Source organism: Myotis davidii, unplaced genomic scaffold (genome assembly GCF_000327345.1).
Source record: "Myotis davidii unplaced genomic scaffold, ASM32734v1 scaffold395, whole genome shotgun sequence".
NCBI lineage: Eukaryota > Metazoa > Chordata > Mammalia > Chiroptera > Vespertilionidae > Myotis > Myotis davidii.
In genome coordinates this window covers 4943057-4955123 of record NW_006287904.1, presented here as the reverse complement: position 1 = coordinate 4955123, position 12067 = coordinate 4943057, and the positions used below count along the sequence as shown (strand labels likewise).

The 12067-nt window shown below is 46.9% G+C and overlaps 1 protein-coding gene across 5 annotated transcripts in view; it reads left to right on the top strand.

Moving 5' to 3' along the window:
* The window catches only part of SACM1L (SAC1 suppressor of actin mutations 1-like (yeast)), a 34595-nt gene extending 27802 nt beyond the window's left edge, over positions 1–6793 (top strand). For 3 of the 5 annotated variants that reach the window (XM_015561285.1, XM_015561288.1, XM_015561287.1), the window contains 5 exons: positions 552–621; positions 735–807; positions 1518–1611; positions 1725–1817; positions 2068–2463. In XM_015561285.1, the coding sequence (XP_015416771.1) occupies positions 552–621; positions 735–807; positions 1518–1611; positions 1725–1817; positions 2068–2265 (528 nt within the window). In that variant the 3' untranslated portion in view covers positions 2266–2463. Of the gene's footprint in view, positions 1–551; positions 622–734; positions 808–1517; positions 1612–1724; positions 1818–2067; positions 2464–2851; positions 2910–5127 lie in introns of those variants that run through there. The other 2 variants (XM_015561286.1, XM_006759641.2) reach the window with 1 other exon arrangement.
* The last annotated feature ends 5274 nt before the right edge of the window (positions 6794–12067 follow it).

The window sequence follows — 12067 nt, the reverse complement described above, 5'->3', positions numbered from 1 at the left end:
CTGCTGAAATAATTAGGAAGCATTCAACTTTGTTCACAGAGGTTTTGGGCACCCAGGGAGGAACTGTGGCAGTAGAGTACCTCCCCCGGGATGAATTGTCCCCGAACCCTAAAGTAGCGTATGCCCAGGGCGTGGACTCCCTATTGGAGGTTCTCCAGTTTCCTGTTGAATTGGGTGCTTGTCAGTCTGTTGGGTTGACTTCAGAGTGTGTTTTTCAAGAGTGGCAACATTAGGAATGGTGTTTTCCAAGGCTGATGAACAAAACTCTACTTAACCGGGTTCTGTAAGCTACAGTGAACTGTTCTAATGCTGAATATGGTGGTATAAACCTGACAGATTTTAGACAGGCTAGGAGTGCCCCAACAAGGGCCAGGGAACCTGCAACCAAGGTACGTGCCCTTGACCGGAATTGTACCTGGGACCCCTCAGTCTGCAGGCTGACACTCTTACCTACTGAGCCAAACCAGATAGGGCAGGATGGTCTGCTTTTTCTTTTAAATCCTGGGTGCTGAAATCTAGTAGATATAAACATGGGGTCCTTCTCATTTCAGAGACTAGGTGTTTTGCATGTGGGACAAAAGCTTGAAGAGCAAGATGAATTTGAGAAGATTTACAAAAATGGTAGGTGTTTTCTTTAATAGAGGCAAAGTTACTCAAATTTTGAAATTAATATTTTAGATTTAGAACTTTGGTTGTCATTTTCATCATCAGCTGCTTTTTACTTTTTTTCACAGCCTGGGCTGACAACGCAAATGCTTGTGCCAAACAGTATGCGGGAACTGGTGCCTTGAAGACCGACTTTACCAGGCAAGCCATGCTTTTAAATAACATTCGATACGGCGTTCACAGGTCTGGGCCACCTGGACAGCTTTCAGACAGCAGCAGTAAGAGCAAACAGCAGCGCCCGGGCCCCATTAGACCAGTCAGGTCGGGTGAGGCCCAGGCTTGCTCGTGGGCTCTTCGCCTCCCTGGGTGATTCACATGCACAGCGAGGACTGAGAACAACAGCTCTTCAGCTCTCGATGTACCGGGCCCCTGAGTCCCTGGTTAGGGCCTGAGATTCTGCACCTCTGAGCAAGCACCCGGTTTCTGACGCTGCTCCTGGGACCACACTGATAGCGAGGGGTGGGCCCACTGAATTTGTTACCGATGCCGGTGGGCCTTTTCCGCTGTGTGGATTCCCTGGGAGCAAAATTGGATTTCTTAGCCTTTCTGCTGTTTCGTACCCCTTAACCTGGACTTTGTGTTTCTACTCTTATTTCTGGTCTTTGCAACGGGAACTGAATGCTTTTCCTTTTTGTGCTACTTTGGTGGTGTTTTAGAAAGAGAATACGTATTTCTTGGACCCCACTACTGGTCATTTGTGAGGTATCTCCTTTATAGGTTCAGGGTTGATTTTAAAAATTGTTGTAACTCCCTTATCTCTGTAACACACATTTGTCACTTTTTCTCACATTGTAAAACTGGGGGAATTTAGTATGCAAATATGTAACTCAAAATTGACCTCTTTCAACCAGAACTGGGAAGAGAACTCAGCTGGGACTTGTAAAGGACGGCTGGAACTCACTGATTCGGTATTACAAGAACAACTTTTCTGATGGATTCAGACAAGTGAGTTTGTATTTGATGCTCATTATTGGTCATTGGTGGCTGCACCTTTGCACTGTTCCTCAGTAACGTGTGCACACCTATGGGAGTTAATGGTTTTCTTCTGTCTGTTCTAGGACGCCATAGACTTGTTTCTGGGGAACTACTCGGTGGACGAATTAGAATCTCATAGTCCTCTAAGTGTTCCACGGGATTTGAAATTTCTGGCGGTAAGAAACCTTTATTTTTTCAAGTTGTTAAAAACATTGTATCTGAGGGTATAGATGGTGCCAACTCCCCTTGATTTAAAACATTTATGAATTCTAAATGGAATACAAATGCTCCGGCTTCCCCTAGGAGTGTACTGGGAGAGGAGTAAAGAAACTTCGGAGCATTTTTCTTTCAGATTCCACTCCATCTTGCACATCCTTTTAATGCAAGAACCATAGCAAGGGGAACGTAAAAGGCTTCTCATTTCAGGAGGACTCCACGCCCCTTACATGCAGGGATTGTTGGAGGCAACCTTGTGTCTCAGAAGGCAAAGTACAGGCATATACCTCAGAGATACTGCGGTATCAGTTCCAGATACCGCAATGCAGCGGGTATCGCCACGCAGTGAGTCACGGGAACTATTGGTTTCCCAGTGCATGTAAAAGCTTGCACTGTGCTGTAGTCTGAAGTGGGCAATAGCATTATGTCTAAAAAAAAGCAATGTACATATCTTAATTAAAAAAAACAATTTATTGCTAAAAAATGCTAACCATCACCTGAGCCTGTAAGAAAATGGCCCTGGCGGGCTTGCTTGACACAGGGTTGCCACAAACCTTCAATTTGTTTAAAAAAAAAAAAAAAAAAAAGACAAAGCGCAGTAAGAAGTGCAATAAAACAAGGTGTGCTTAACGGTTCTGGTACTTCTCTCCTTTTTGACTCCTTTTACCAGACTTGCAGGAGCCACTCTGGGGTCCCATTCCAGTGGGCAGAGTCCTGGAAGGAAGGGGGCCTCGTGTCCTTGGCTCGCATCTGGGCAGCTGCTCTCTGTGTGGTACTTGATTTGGAGCAAAGTCATGCTTCTCACGTTTGATTACTTAACCATCTAAAGGTCTAGGCAGCTGTGACTAACCCCTAAGTGGTGATGTTTTTTGAAAAAAAGATATTTGTATATTAGATAGTGGACGAGGTTTATTCTCTTTCAGGGAAAGCAAACTGATTATGCAGCCACTAGGGAGCATTCTTACTGATGTTTTCTCTCTGTTCTCTCTCCCAGTTGCCTATTATCATGGTCGTGGCCTTTTCAATGTGCATTATCTGCCTCCTTATGGCTGGTAAGTCTGCTCCTATTTCACCATCTTACACTCGTTTAGAATGTTGAACTTTCCTTGTGTAGCATCTTGAGTTTTAGAATCTACTCAACACTTGATGTTCCCCAAATAAATTCAATGAGTAGAATGAACAGATAAGATTAGTCCTTAGATGTGACCAGAGGAAAAAATATACTCGGTAGCTTCATAAATGTTTTTTTCCTGTTATCATCTGCTTTCTAGAGATAAGCTAACTATTCTTAATATGTTGATGTTTTAATCTTTATAAGTGTGATTTTTTTTTCTAAAAGTGAAATACACATTTTTTAAAAACCTGTTTTTTCCACTGAGCAATATAAACCTTTTCCATGTTATTTTTAAAGACTCCAAAGTATTCCATTTATGGATTTATAGTTTATTTAACCAGTCACCTATTGGACAAATGTTGTTGTAGGTTAATATAGTACTTATTAAATTTTAATAGATTGAGAGCAAAATTGCCTATGGACTGAGCTGCAAGGTCTTTACTGGTTTTCTTTTTTTCTCTCAATATTTTCTTGTTACTAAGTTACTAAGCACCTAAGACTCACGTGTCTCCAGTAAGTACTCTGCAGTCTCTGGGAACTGGCGCCTGCCTGGGCTGTATTGTGCTCTTGTACTGAGGTCAGCCTCCAGTCTCCACCCCCACCCTGCGTTCCTTGGGCTAACATTTCTCAGCCTGGACCCTATTCAGATGCTGCCCCCATGTGCCCCCCAAAAACACAGTGTTCCCTGGTTCTCCCACCAGATGCCCTTTTCTCCTCTGATTTCCATAGCACTTGTAAGCCGCCCCCCTTTTAACTTCCTAAGCACCTAGGATTTCTTTTTTGCGTGTGCCTCTCAGTGGTAATGATCTGCACACCCCTCTCTCACTGGATCAGCACCTTCCTGAGTGCATAGATGGTCTCTCTCCTTGGTTACTGCCTGCATCCGGGGTGTAGGAAGTCCCGCTCAGTTTGCTGAACGAAGGACTCCTGTTTCACCCCCACCACACAGGTTCTGCCGGCTCCTGGAAGGGAGCCAGTCCCTCTCATCTGCATCTCCTCGGTGGTCAGCATTGCAGCAGCCACTGTGGGGAAGGAGGCGGCCTGTGGTTGCTCTAACACAGGGCTTACTTAGCAAATTTTTTCTGTCAAGAGTCAGATAATCAATAGTTTACACTTTGCAAACTACCTGTGAGCTCTGTTGTGCACTGTTTTTACCACTCTAATAAGGTAAAAAGCCTTCTTAGCTCATAGTGTAATAACAGCCCAGGGCTGGAGGGCATAGGGATCGCCGTGTGGCACAAATGGTCCTGTGTCAGGTGTGGGCAGAAGGAAGGGGACAGGGCCAGCCAGCGTGTGCTTCCTGGTCCCTCAGGCCTGCAGGCTGTTTACTCCCAAATCCTCTGACTGCTTTCTTCACAACACCGCCCAATGCCACTTCCTGAGAGTCCCCCCACTGTTGAGTTAGTGGTGTTATTTTTATTTTTTTATTGTGGACTTACATTTCCCTGTAGAGCCCCCTCTGGAGAGGCAGGAGAGCCAGAGCTGGGCATGGCCCGAGTACCTGGACAGCTGTCTGGGGAACGGTGGGGGCAGGCAGGCAGGAGGCTTGTGAGGAGCAGCCTTTCTCCTTTGTCCAGGAAGAATTTTGAGACTCAAGAGCTGGGAAGATGAGCAATCACACAGACTTTGTTATGTTTTTAAGTAGAAAGAGACTGAATGCTGTGGATGGTAACATCTCATGTCAGTTGCTTGCTATGAAATAATGAGCCTTGTGGTGTTTATATACAGTAGTGTCTGATTTTCAGTCCCTACTTTGGTATCTAAGAGACTAGGACCCCCATGCCGCATGCTTTCCCACAGCCCTCAGGAGTGGGTCCCCACCTTGCTTTCCTCTCCACCAAGGAGGCCAGTGTGATCACACGGACAGGGTACACAAGGTCCACTCCTCAGGGACTGCAGCAAAGTCCAGCTCGCCTGGCCTGCTGCTGACCTTCGTGAGCTGCAGGGCTGAGAAGTGCCCTCAGCAGTGGTTACATGTTATTCAAATAGGCTACCAAGCCCGGCCAGAGCTTGAGAACTGCCGGCCTAAAGCTCAAGTGAGAGGTTCTGTATTTTGTAAACTTTTAATGTCCAAGATGTGCTGAATGGCTGAATATTGGCTCTGGTCTCAGTAAATGACTTTTACTTATCAACTCTTTGGTTTTTTGTATCAACAGGTGACACTTGGACAGAAACACTGGCCTATGTGCTCTTCTGGGGAGTCGCAAGCGTTGGAACATTTTTTATTATCCTTTACAACGGCAAAGATTTTGTCGATGCTCCCAGATTGGTCCAGAAAGAAAAGATAGACTGAGTTTGTGTCTGTGGAAAGCGGCTTGGCCTGCAAGACTCCATCCTGCAGAACTGGAGTCTTTACTGACCCGCTTTCCACAGGAGCCGAGGTCTTAGGAAGCCTTTACCCCGAGCACATCTGTCTGTGCGGGGCGCTGACTGACCATTGGTGATCTGCCTGGTGATCTCTACTGTCGGACGCTGTGTTTATAATCTGAAGCTGTTCTGTAATTCAAACATAACCTGAATTCAGCTCATGGAGGGAAGGAATCTGTCCATTGTCAGTTTAATCAACTATTGGAGAATAAGTAATATATATCAAAAATCTAGCTTTCATTGTGTAAAACAGTCCATTGTTCATCTAGCTCAGTTTCATTATCGTCACTATGGAAGCATTACTGTTGGCAAGCATACTTTCCTACACACCTTCGGACTCTTCTTAAAAGTTTAATGGACGCTAACTGCTCTGCTTATAAAGTGTAAGTCTTCATTCATCAAGGAGCTTGACAACACAGCCGTGACTTCGCGGTGGGAAGAGAAGGGGCTGTGTTCCTGGGAGTCTCTGTGGGGCTGCCTTAGCTCAGCTTCTTCAAGTGTGACGGAAAGCAGGTACGCTGTACTTTTTTTAAAGGGTATAAATGAAATCAAAGATTGTAAAGTCTCTCTCATGCTAATGGTCCAAAGTCACCTGTTTTTAGGACTGCCCTTGGCTGCTCAGCTGCTTCCTCCGGACCCTTCAAGGCAGCGTGGGCCTCTGAGAGGCTCTTGTCCGGGGTCGGTGGTGTGGGAGGTACTGCTGGGATGCTTCCCCTGTAAAGCTGCTGTTAGCCATCAACAGTGTGTGTAAGATGTAGTGCTTCCAGGTAGCACAGTTCTTCACATCAAGGACCAACTTCAGCTCTAATTTATGTATAAAAACAAACCTGAAAACCATGCTTTAGAGGCTGTGCAGAGGTCTCAGACTGTATATTCAAACTAATTATGAGGTTTAAATGGTAGGAAAGTATGTGAGGTAGTACAATTGCCACTGTCTTAAAACAGCTCAGTTCAATATGCAGCCGTGTGTTACGCTTGAAAACATGTGCAGTTCTTTCAGTAGTAATCTTGTTCTCAAATATCTCTAAAAGCGCCTTTTCAACATCACCTTTTATAAACAGTAAGTTACTGCTTTTAGAAACTAAAGAAAATAACAGCTGGCAAACCTTCTGTAGCGTAAAATCAGTTATTAAAACTCACAATAGGGAAAGTAATTAGAATACCTATTCTTAACATGTAAATAAGCAGAATTTGTTCCAAAGATGAAATGTTGAAACTTAGTTCATGTCTGCTGTAACCTATTACTCAAATGCTACTGGGTGTTTCACGTTGAGAGCTTATTTCAACTACAGCACAAATGGAGCTGACCCTGGTGCGGCTGCTTTGCGATGAATGGACTAATTAATGGTGGGCCGGTCGTAAGGTTCTACACTGCAGAACCCTGCAATGATTTCACTTCCAAATTCACGTACTGTACATCCTGAGTGAAAATAAAATGTCATATTTTCTAACTACTGTCGGTGTCGTTCCTGCATTTGTCTTGAAAGGATTGTTCTTTTTATTACATGTTTAAAATCTTGCAAAGCAATGCAGGTCATTACATAAAAATTAGACAATGTGAGGGAACCGGAAACCCTACTTTCTAGTTATGATCACTTAAGAAACTGTTCATCCTTCTAATTATTTCCTAGTTACAGATAAAACCGGGGGAATATTTAGTGAAGTATAATGTCCATACAAAGACGTCCTCTGTCCTCCCCTTGCACTTTACTTTTAAAAATAATACAGGTCCCAATTGAGAAGTGGGATACAGTGGGGCCTTGACTTACGAGTTTAATTTGTTCCGAGACCGAGCTCATTAACTCAAATTACTCTATCAACTCAATGCAAAAAATCGGCCGAGACAGCTGGTATCTCAAAAAACTCATTAGTCAGGACACTCGTAAGTCAAGGCCCCACTGTAATGCTTTTTAGAAAATGTTCTCTCAGGCCACAGGGTCAGTGAGAGCCAGGGGATGCTGACTGAACACCTTGGTGCCAAGGAGGCTCTCCTCAAGGAGTGAGATGGTCCCTGGGCAATGGCCTCTGGGATATACAGCCCCTGTGAACCATGTGAAACTGCCAAGGGCGCGTCCTGCCCCTCCCTGTGTGTGCAGAGGGGCTTCAGGAATTCTCTGCCACCATGCCCTCCCGTGTCCTTCCCTTCCCTGCCTGGTGATCTGTGCCTTTCCAGGGCATTTTATGAGGAGTTTAGTGTATTATCTAGGCCCTCTATTTGTGCTCTTTCCTTCTAGCTCCAACATGAAAGCTTTGTCCCATTCAGGGTTCAGTGACAGGGTGGGAGTCATAATCCCCAGAGTCACTTGATGCAGATTCATCAGTCCTGATGGCACAGGACTGACTTTGTGTGTGGGGGTCAGAGAAGGAGAAATGAAGAGTGTGTATGGCAGGGAGGGGGCTGGGGGAGTGGCTTAAACAGGTGAGGGTTTGGAGTTTCTTCCCGCTTGCCTAACAGCCCGGATGCCAGAAGAAACTGAGTTCTCTCAATACAAATAAATTATGATAAACACTTAAAATACTAGGTTTCTTGCCACGAAGGCCTCTCCAACATGGCAGCTTGGTTCACCCAAGCCAGCAAGATGGAAGTCATAGTCTTTTATAACCTCATCTCAGAGATGTCCATCATTCTCACCACCTCTGCACGGTGCTCGATCCAGCTCACCCAAGGGGGGAGGGGTCCCGGGGGCATGACTGCCAGCAGGTGGGGGTCTCTGGGCACCATCTTAGATGTCTGCTACCACAACCAGTAAGGAAAGTCTTTAAAACCTCAGCCAGTAAATGACAAGAAGACCTACAGATATACCAGTTCGTTTAGGGCTTTATGATGACAAATGCTAAAAACCAAATACTTCCCACCTGATTCCTTGGGAGAACCAAGATGACGGCGTAGGTAAATGCCAGTACTCGCCGCCTCCCACAACCACATCAAAATTACAACTAAAACAGAACAACTGTCATTCAGAACCACCTGACATCTGGCTGACTAGAAGTCCTACAACTAGAGAAGAATGTATATCAAGACTTACAGGAATGGCGGAGGCACATAACAGGCTGGTCCAAAACCCACGTGCGGTGTGTTTTGTCACTGGGAGGGATATCTCAGCTGCAGAGGCCTTCCCTGAGAAGCAAGGGGTCCCAGTCCCACACCAGGCCCCCAGCACAGGGTTCCAGAGCTGAGAAGAATAGTCCCCGTAGCTCCGGCCAGAAAAACCAGAAGGGACTGTGGCTCAGTGACACAGGCTGCTGGAGTTCCCAGGTGTTCCTGTTAAAGGGCCAGCCATGGACTTACATGGTGCCGCTTCCTCTGAGCTCCAGCGCCAGGGACCCAGGGACATACAGGGAGGAACTGGATTGTCTGGCATCAGGGCAGGAATTTGGGGGGGTGGCTTTCTCCCAGATGGGGGTGCTCACAGGGGCCATTTTTCCTGTGCTGGGACCTCCTCGGGCACAGGGTTGACTGGCAGCCATATCTGTTTCCATCAGCATAGCCAACACTGTTCACACTGCCCCATCCAATTTGCAGCCCCACCCAAGCTGTGTGCAGCAGCTTTTCCATATGAATGGCCTGTCCTGGCTCAGGCTTCAGACTTTTCTAAAATCTCTCAATAAGCAGCAGCAGCCTCAAACCTATCAATAAGCGGCCCAAAACCTGGTACTAGCACCGCCTGTTTTGCTTCACAGCTGGGCCTCGCCTGGGCACTTCCAAACTCAATACAAATAGAAGGCATGTTTAATCTCTGTGGTTCCTGCCGCCACCCAGGCAGTGGCAACTGCGCCTCCCATGAGGCCCCAGAGGCAGTACACCCGGTGGACAGCTTGAGACCACACCAGATTACAACTCTACACATCCACGGTGACACACTCAAAGGGCAGACTCAGGGAGCACCGAAGCAAGTCCTGCTCCATAGGGGTGTCTCCTGCACAGCAGCTCTCCCACTGTAGTCGCAGCTGGTCCTCACAGCCAACTGGCCTGGATGTCAACTCCTCCCAGTAACACCAGCAGCAATCAGGCTCAACTATAAGACTGTGCACACAGCCCACACAGGGGCACATCTAGAGGGCCCAGCTCAGGTGACTGGGGAGGCTGAGCCACTGCGCCCTGCAGGACACCTACTACACAAGGCCACTCGACCAATTCCAGGAGACGTAGCTGCTCTATTTAATACACAGAAACAAACACAGGGAAGCAGCCAAAATGCGGCGACAAACAGGTCACAAATGAAAGAAATGCAAGCCAACTACTGGATACACAGTTCAAAACATGAAATGTTGAAGGATATTCTTTAAGAGAAAGAGGAAGAGAACAGTAAAATGGCAATAAATACATATCTATCAACAACTGAATCTAAAAATAAATGAACAAGAAATCTAATGAACACAATAAACTGATGAATAAAATCAAAGGCATGGAAACATGGAACAGACTGATGAATCTCACAGGGAAGGGGTGAGGGGGGTGAGAGGAGATTAACCAAAGGTCATACATGCATTACCTATGGACACAGATAATAGGGTGGTGAAGGCCTGGGGTGGGGAGGGAACTGGGCGAGGGGAGCAATGGAGGGGCGGAGGGGGGAGAGGGGCATCTATGATACTCAGCAATAACGTTTTTTTTTTTTTGTTTTTTTTTAAGAACTAAGACAGGGTTCTTATGTTTCTAGTCTAAGTAGAAAGCTTTGCGGCATTGGTGATCTGGCCATATCACCATGGTTACCATGAAGTATACAGGAACGGAATGTCCCTCTTTCTCTCCAGCTTATTGCAGAGGGGGCGAACAATTGTCAAAATGACCGCTTTTGTAAAGTACCTAGAAAACAGTCAACAAAGAGCTTTTTGAGAGAATCTTATTATTGGCTCAAGAGAATTAATGAGAGAGAGTCTGCTTTTCATGAAGTTTGCAGAAACCAAAGTAAAAAAGTGAACTGAAACTCAAGACAGCTTTGCCGGGAGCCCATTATTCAACAATGGGAGTTCATTGATTTGACTTCCTTGAGCAAAATTATTCCGTGAAGTGACATTTCCATACAATTGGAAATGCTCAAAAATACTTTCAAACTTTTAAAGGTCATTGTGATGTAAATATTCCTAAATGTAGGATACAGTTTCCTTTTTTAAAAAAATTGATTTCAGAGAGGGAGAGAGAGAGAGACACCAGTGGGGCTATCTCTTGCACGTGGTGATGGAGCCCACAACCTGGGCAATATACCCTGACTGGGAATCAAATTGGCGACCTCCTGATACACACTTTTTTTTTTTTGCGCAGATCACAACCTACGCAGGTGCCAGGGCCATTTTCCGTCTTTCTTTTAATATATTTTTCTAATTGATTTCAAAAAGGAAGAGCGAGATAGAAACATCCATGATGAGAGAGAATCATTGACCGGCTGCCTCCTGCAAGTCCCCCACTGGGGATCGAGTCCACAACCCGGGCATGTGCCCTTGACTGGAATGGAACCTGGGACCTTTCAAGTTCCCAGGCCGACGCTCTATCCAGTGAGCCATACCGGCTAGGGCTCCTCCTTTCGTAAACGGGTGCTGGTTCTCAGGTTTGGCTGGTTCCGGGGCGTGTCCTGGGCATCGGGGTTTTAAATGCTCCCAGGTGGTTCGGATAGGCAGCCAGGTAGAGACCACTGAAATACAGTTACTGTGAATACAGTGATGGTCTAGGTCTCCACGCCCCTGGGGGCCAAGGTGGGGCTGAAACCCCTGGTGGTGCCTGACCCCACAAGGGCGGCCTGTATTCATTCTAAGACAGGCCTGGGGGCTGCGGGCGGGGCTGGGCTGAGGACAGACTCTGCGCCATCATCGGTGCTCACTCTTCACACCTGATATCCGAGGTTTCTCAACACTAAAAACCCCTGATGAGAAACCAGAGGGCTGACTACGTGGGGTAAATAAACGCTGGTTCCTCCATTTTAAAGGCAAGGGGGTCTTTTTATAACCGGCCATCGGGTGAGGCCGGAAGTGCTGATAAGCGGGCAGCTCAAGACAGAGGAAGCCGTCCTAAGGCCCCAGGAGAGCGAGTGGCATGAAACGAATTAAGAAACAAACAGCCCTAAATAGTTCGGTGTGGCTCAGTGGATAGAGCCTCGGCCTGCGGACTCAGGGGTCCCAGGTTCGATTCTGGTCCAGGGCATGTGCCTTGGTTGCGGGCACATCCCCAGTGGGGGTGCGCAGGAGGCAGCTGATCGATGTTTCTAACTCTCTATCCCTCTCCCTTCCTCTCTGTAAAGAATCAATAAAATATATTTTAAAAAACCAAACATCTCCACCTGCGGTCCCAAGCGAGTGCTTAAGTGTCTTAAAGGCGTCTGCACAAACCGACCCGGGCACTACCCTGAACCCCAGGACCTACGGACGCACAGGCCCGAGGGCAGGATGGGACCGCACCCTCGAGGGACCCCCTCCCGCAGTCAAAACACGACAGGAGACAAGGACGGTGGTGGACGAAAGCTCTATCATAAATACAGTGGTTTCGGTTACAAGACGCTCTGCTGGAGTATATACACGTTAGAAAACGTATGTACAGATAAATAATTTAAATGGACCGTCAGTAGTGCTCTTGGCCTTTCCTACAAAGAGGCGCCCGGCGGGCCCCAATGGAGCAGGAAGTCGATGGGAAAGTTGGCACCTCCTCCCTCGCCGGGGCTCCGCGGACCCCGCACACAACCCCCCCGAAGGCGGCCAACTGGGGCAGTTTCTGCGGGGAGGGCAGGGCTGGACCTACTG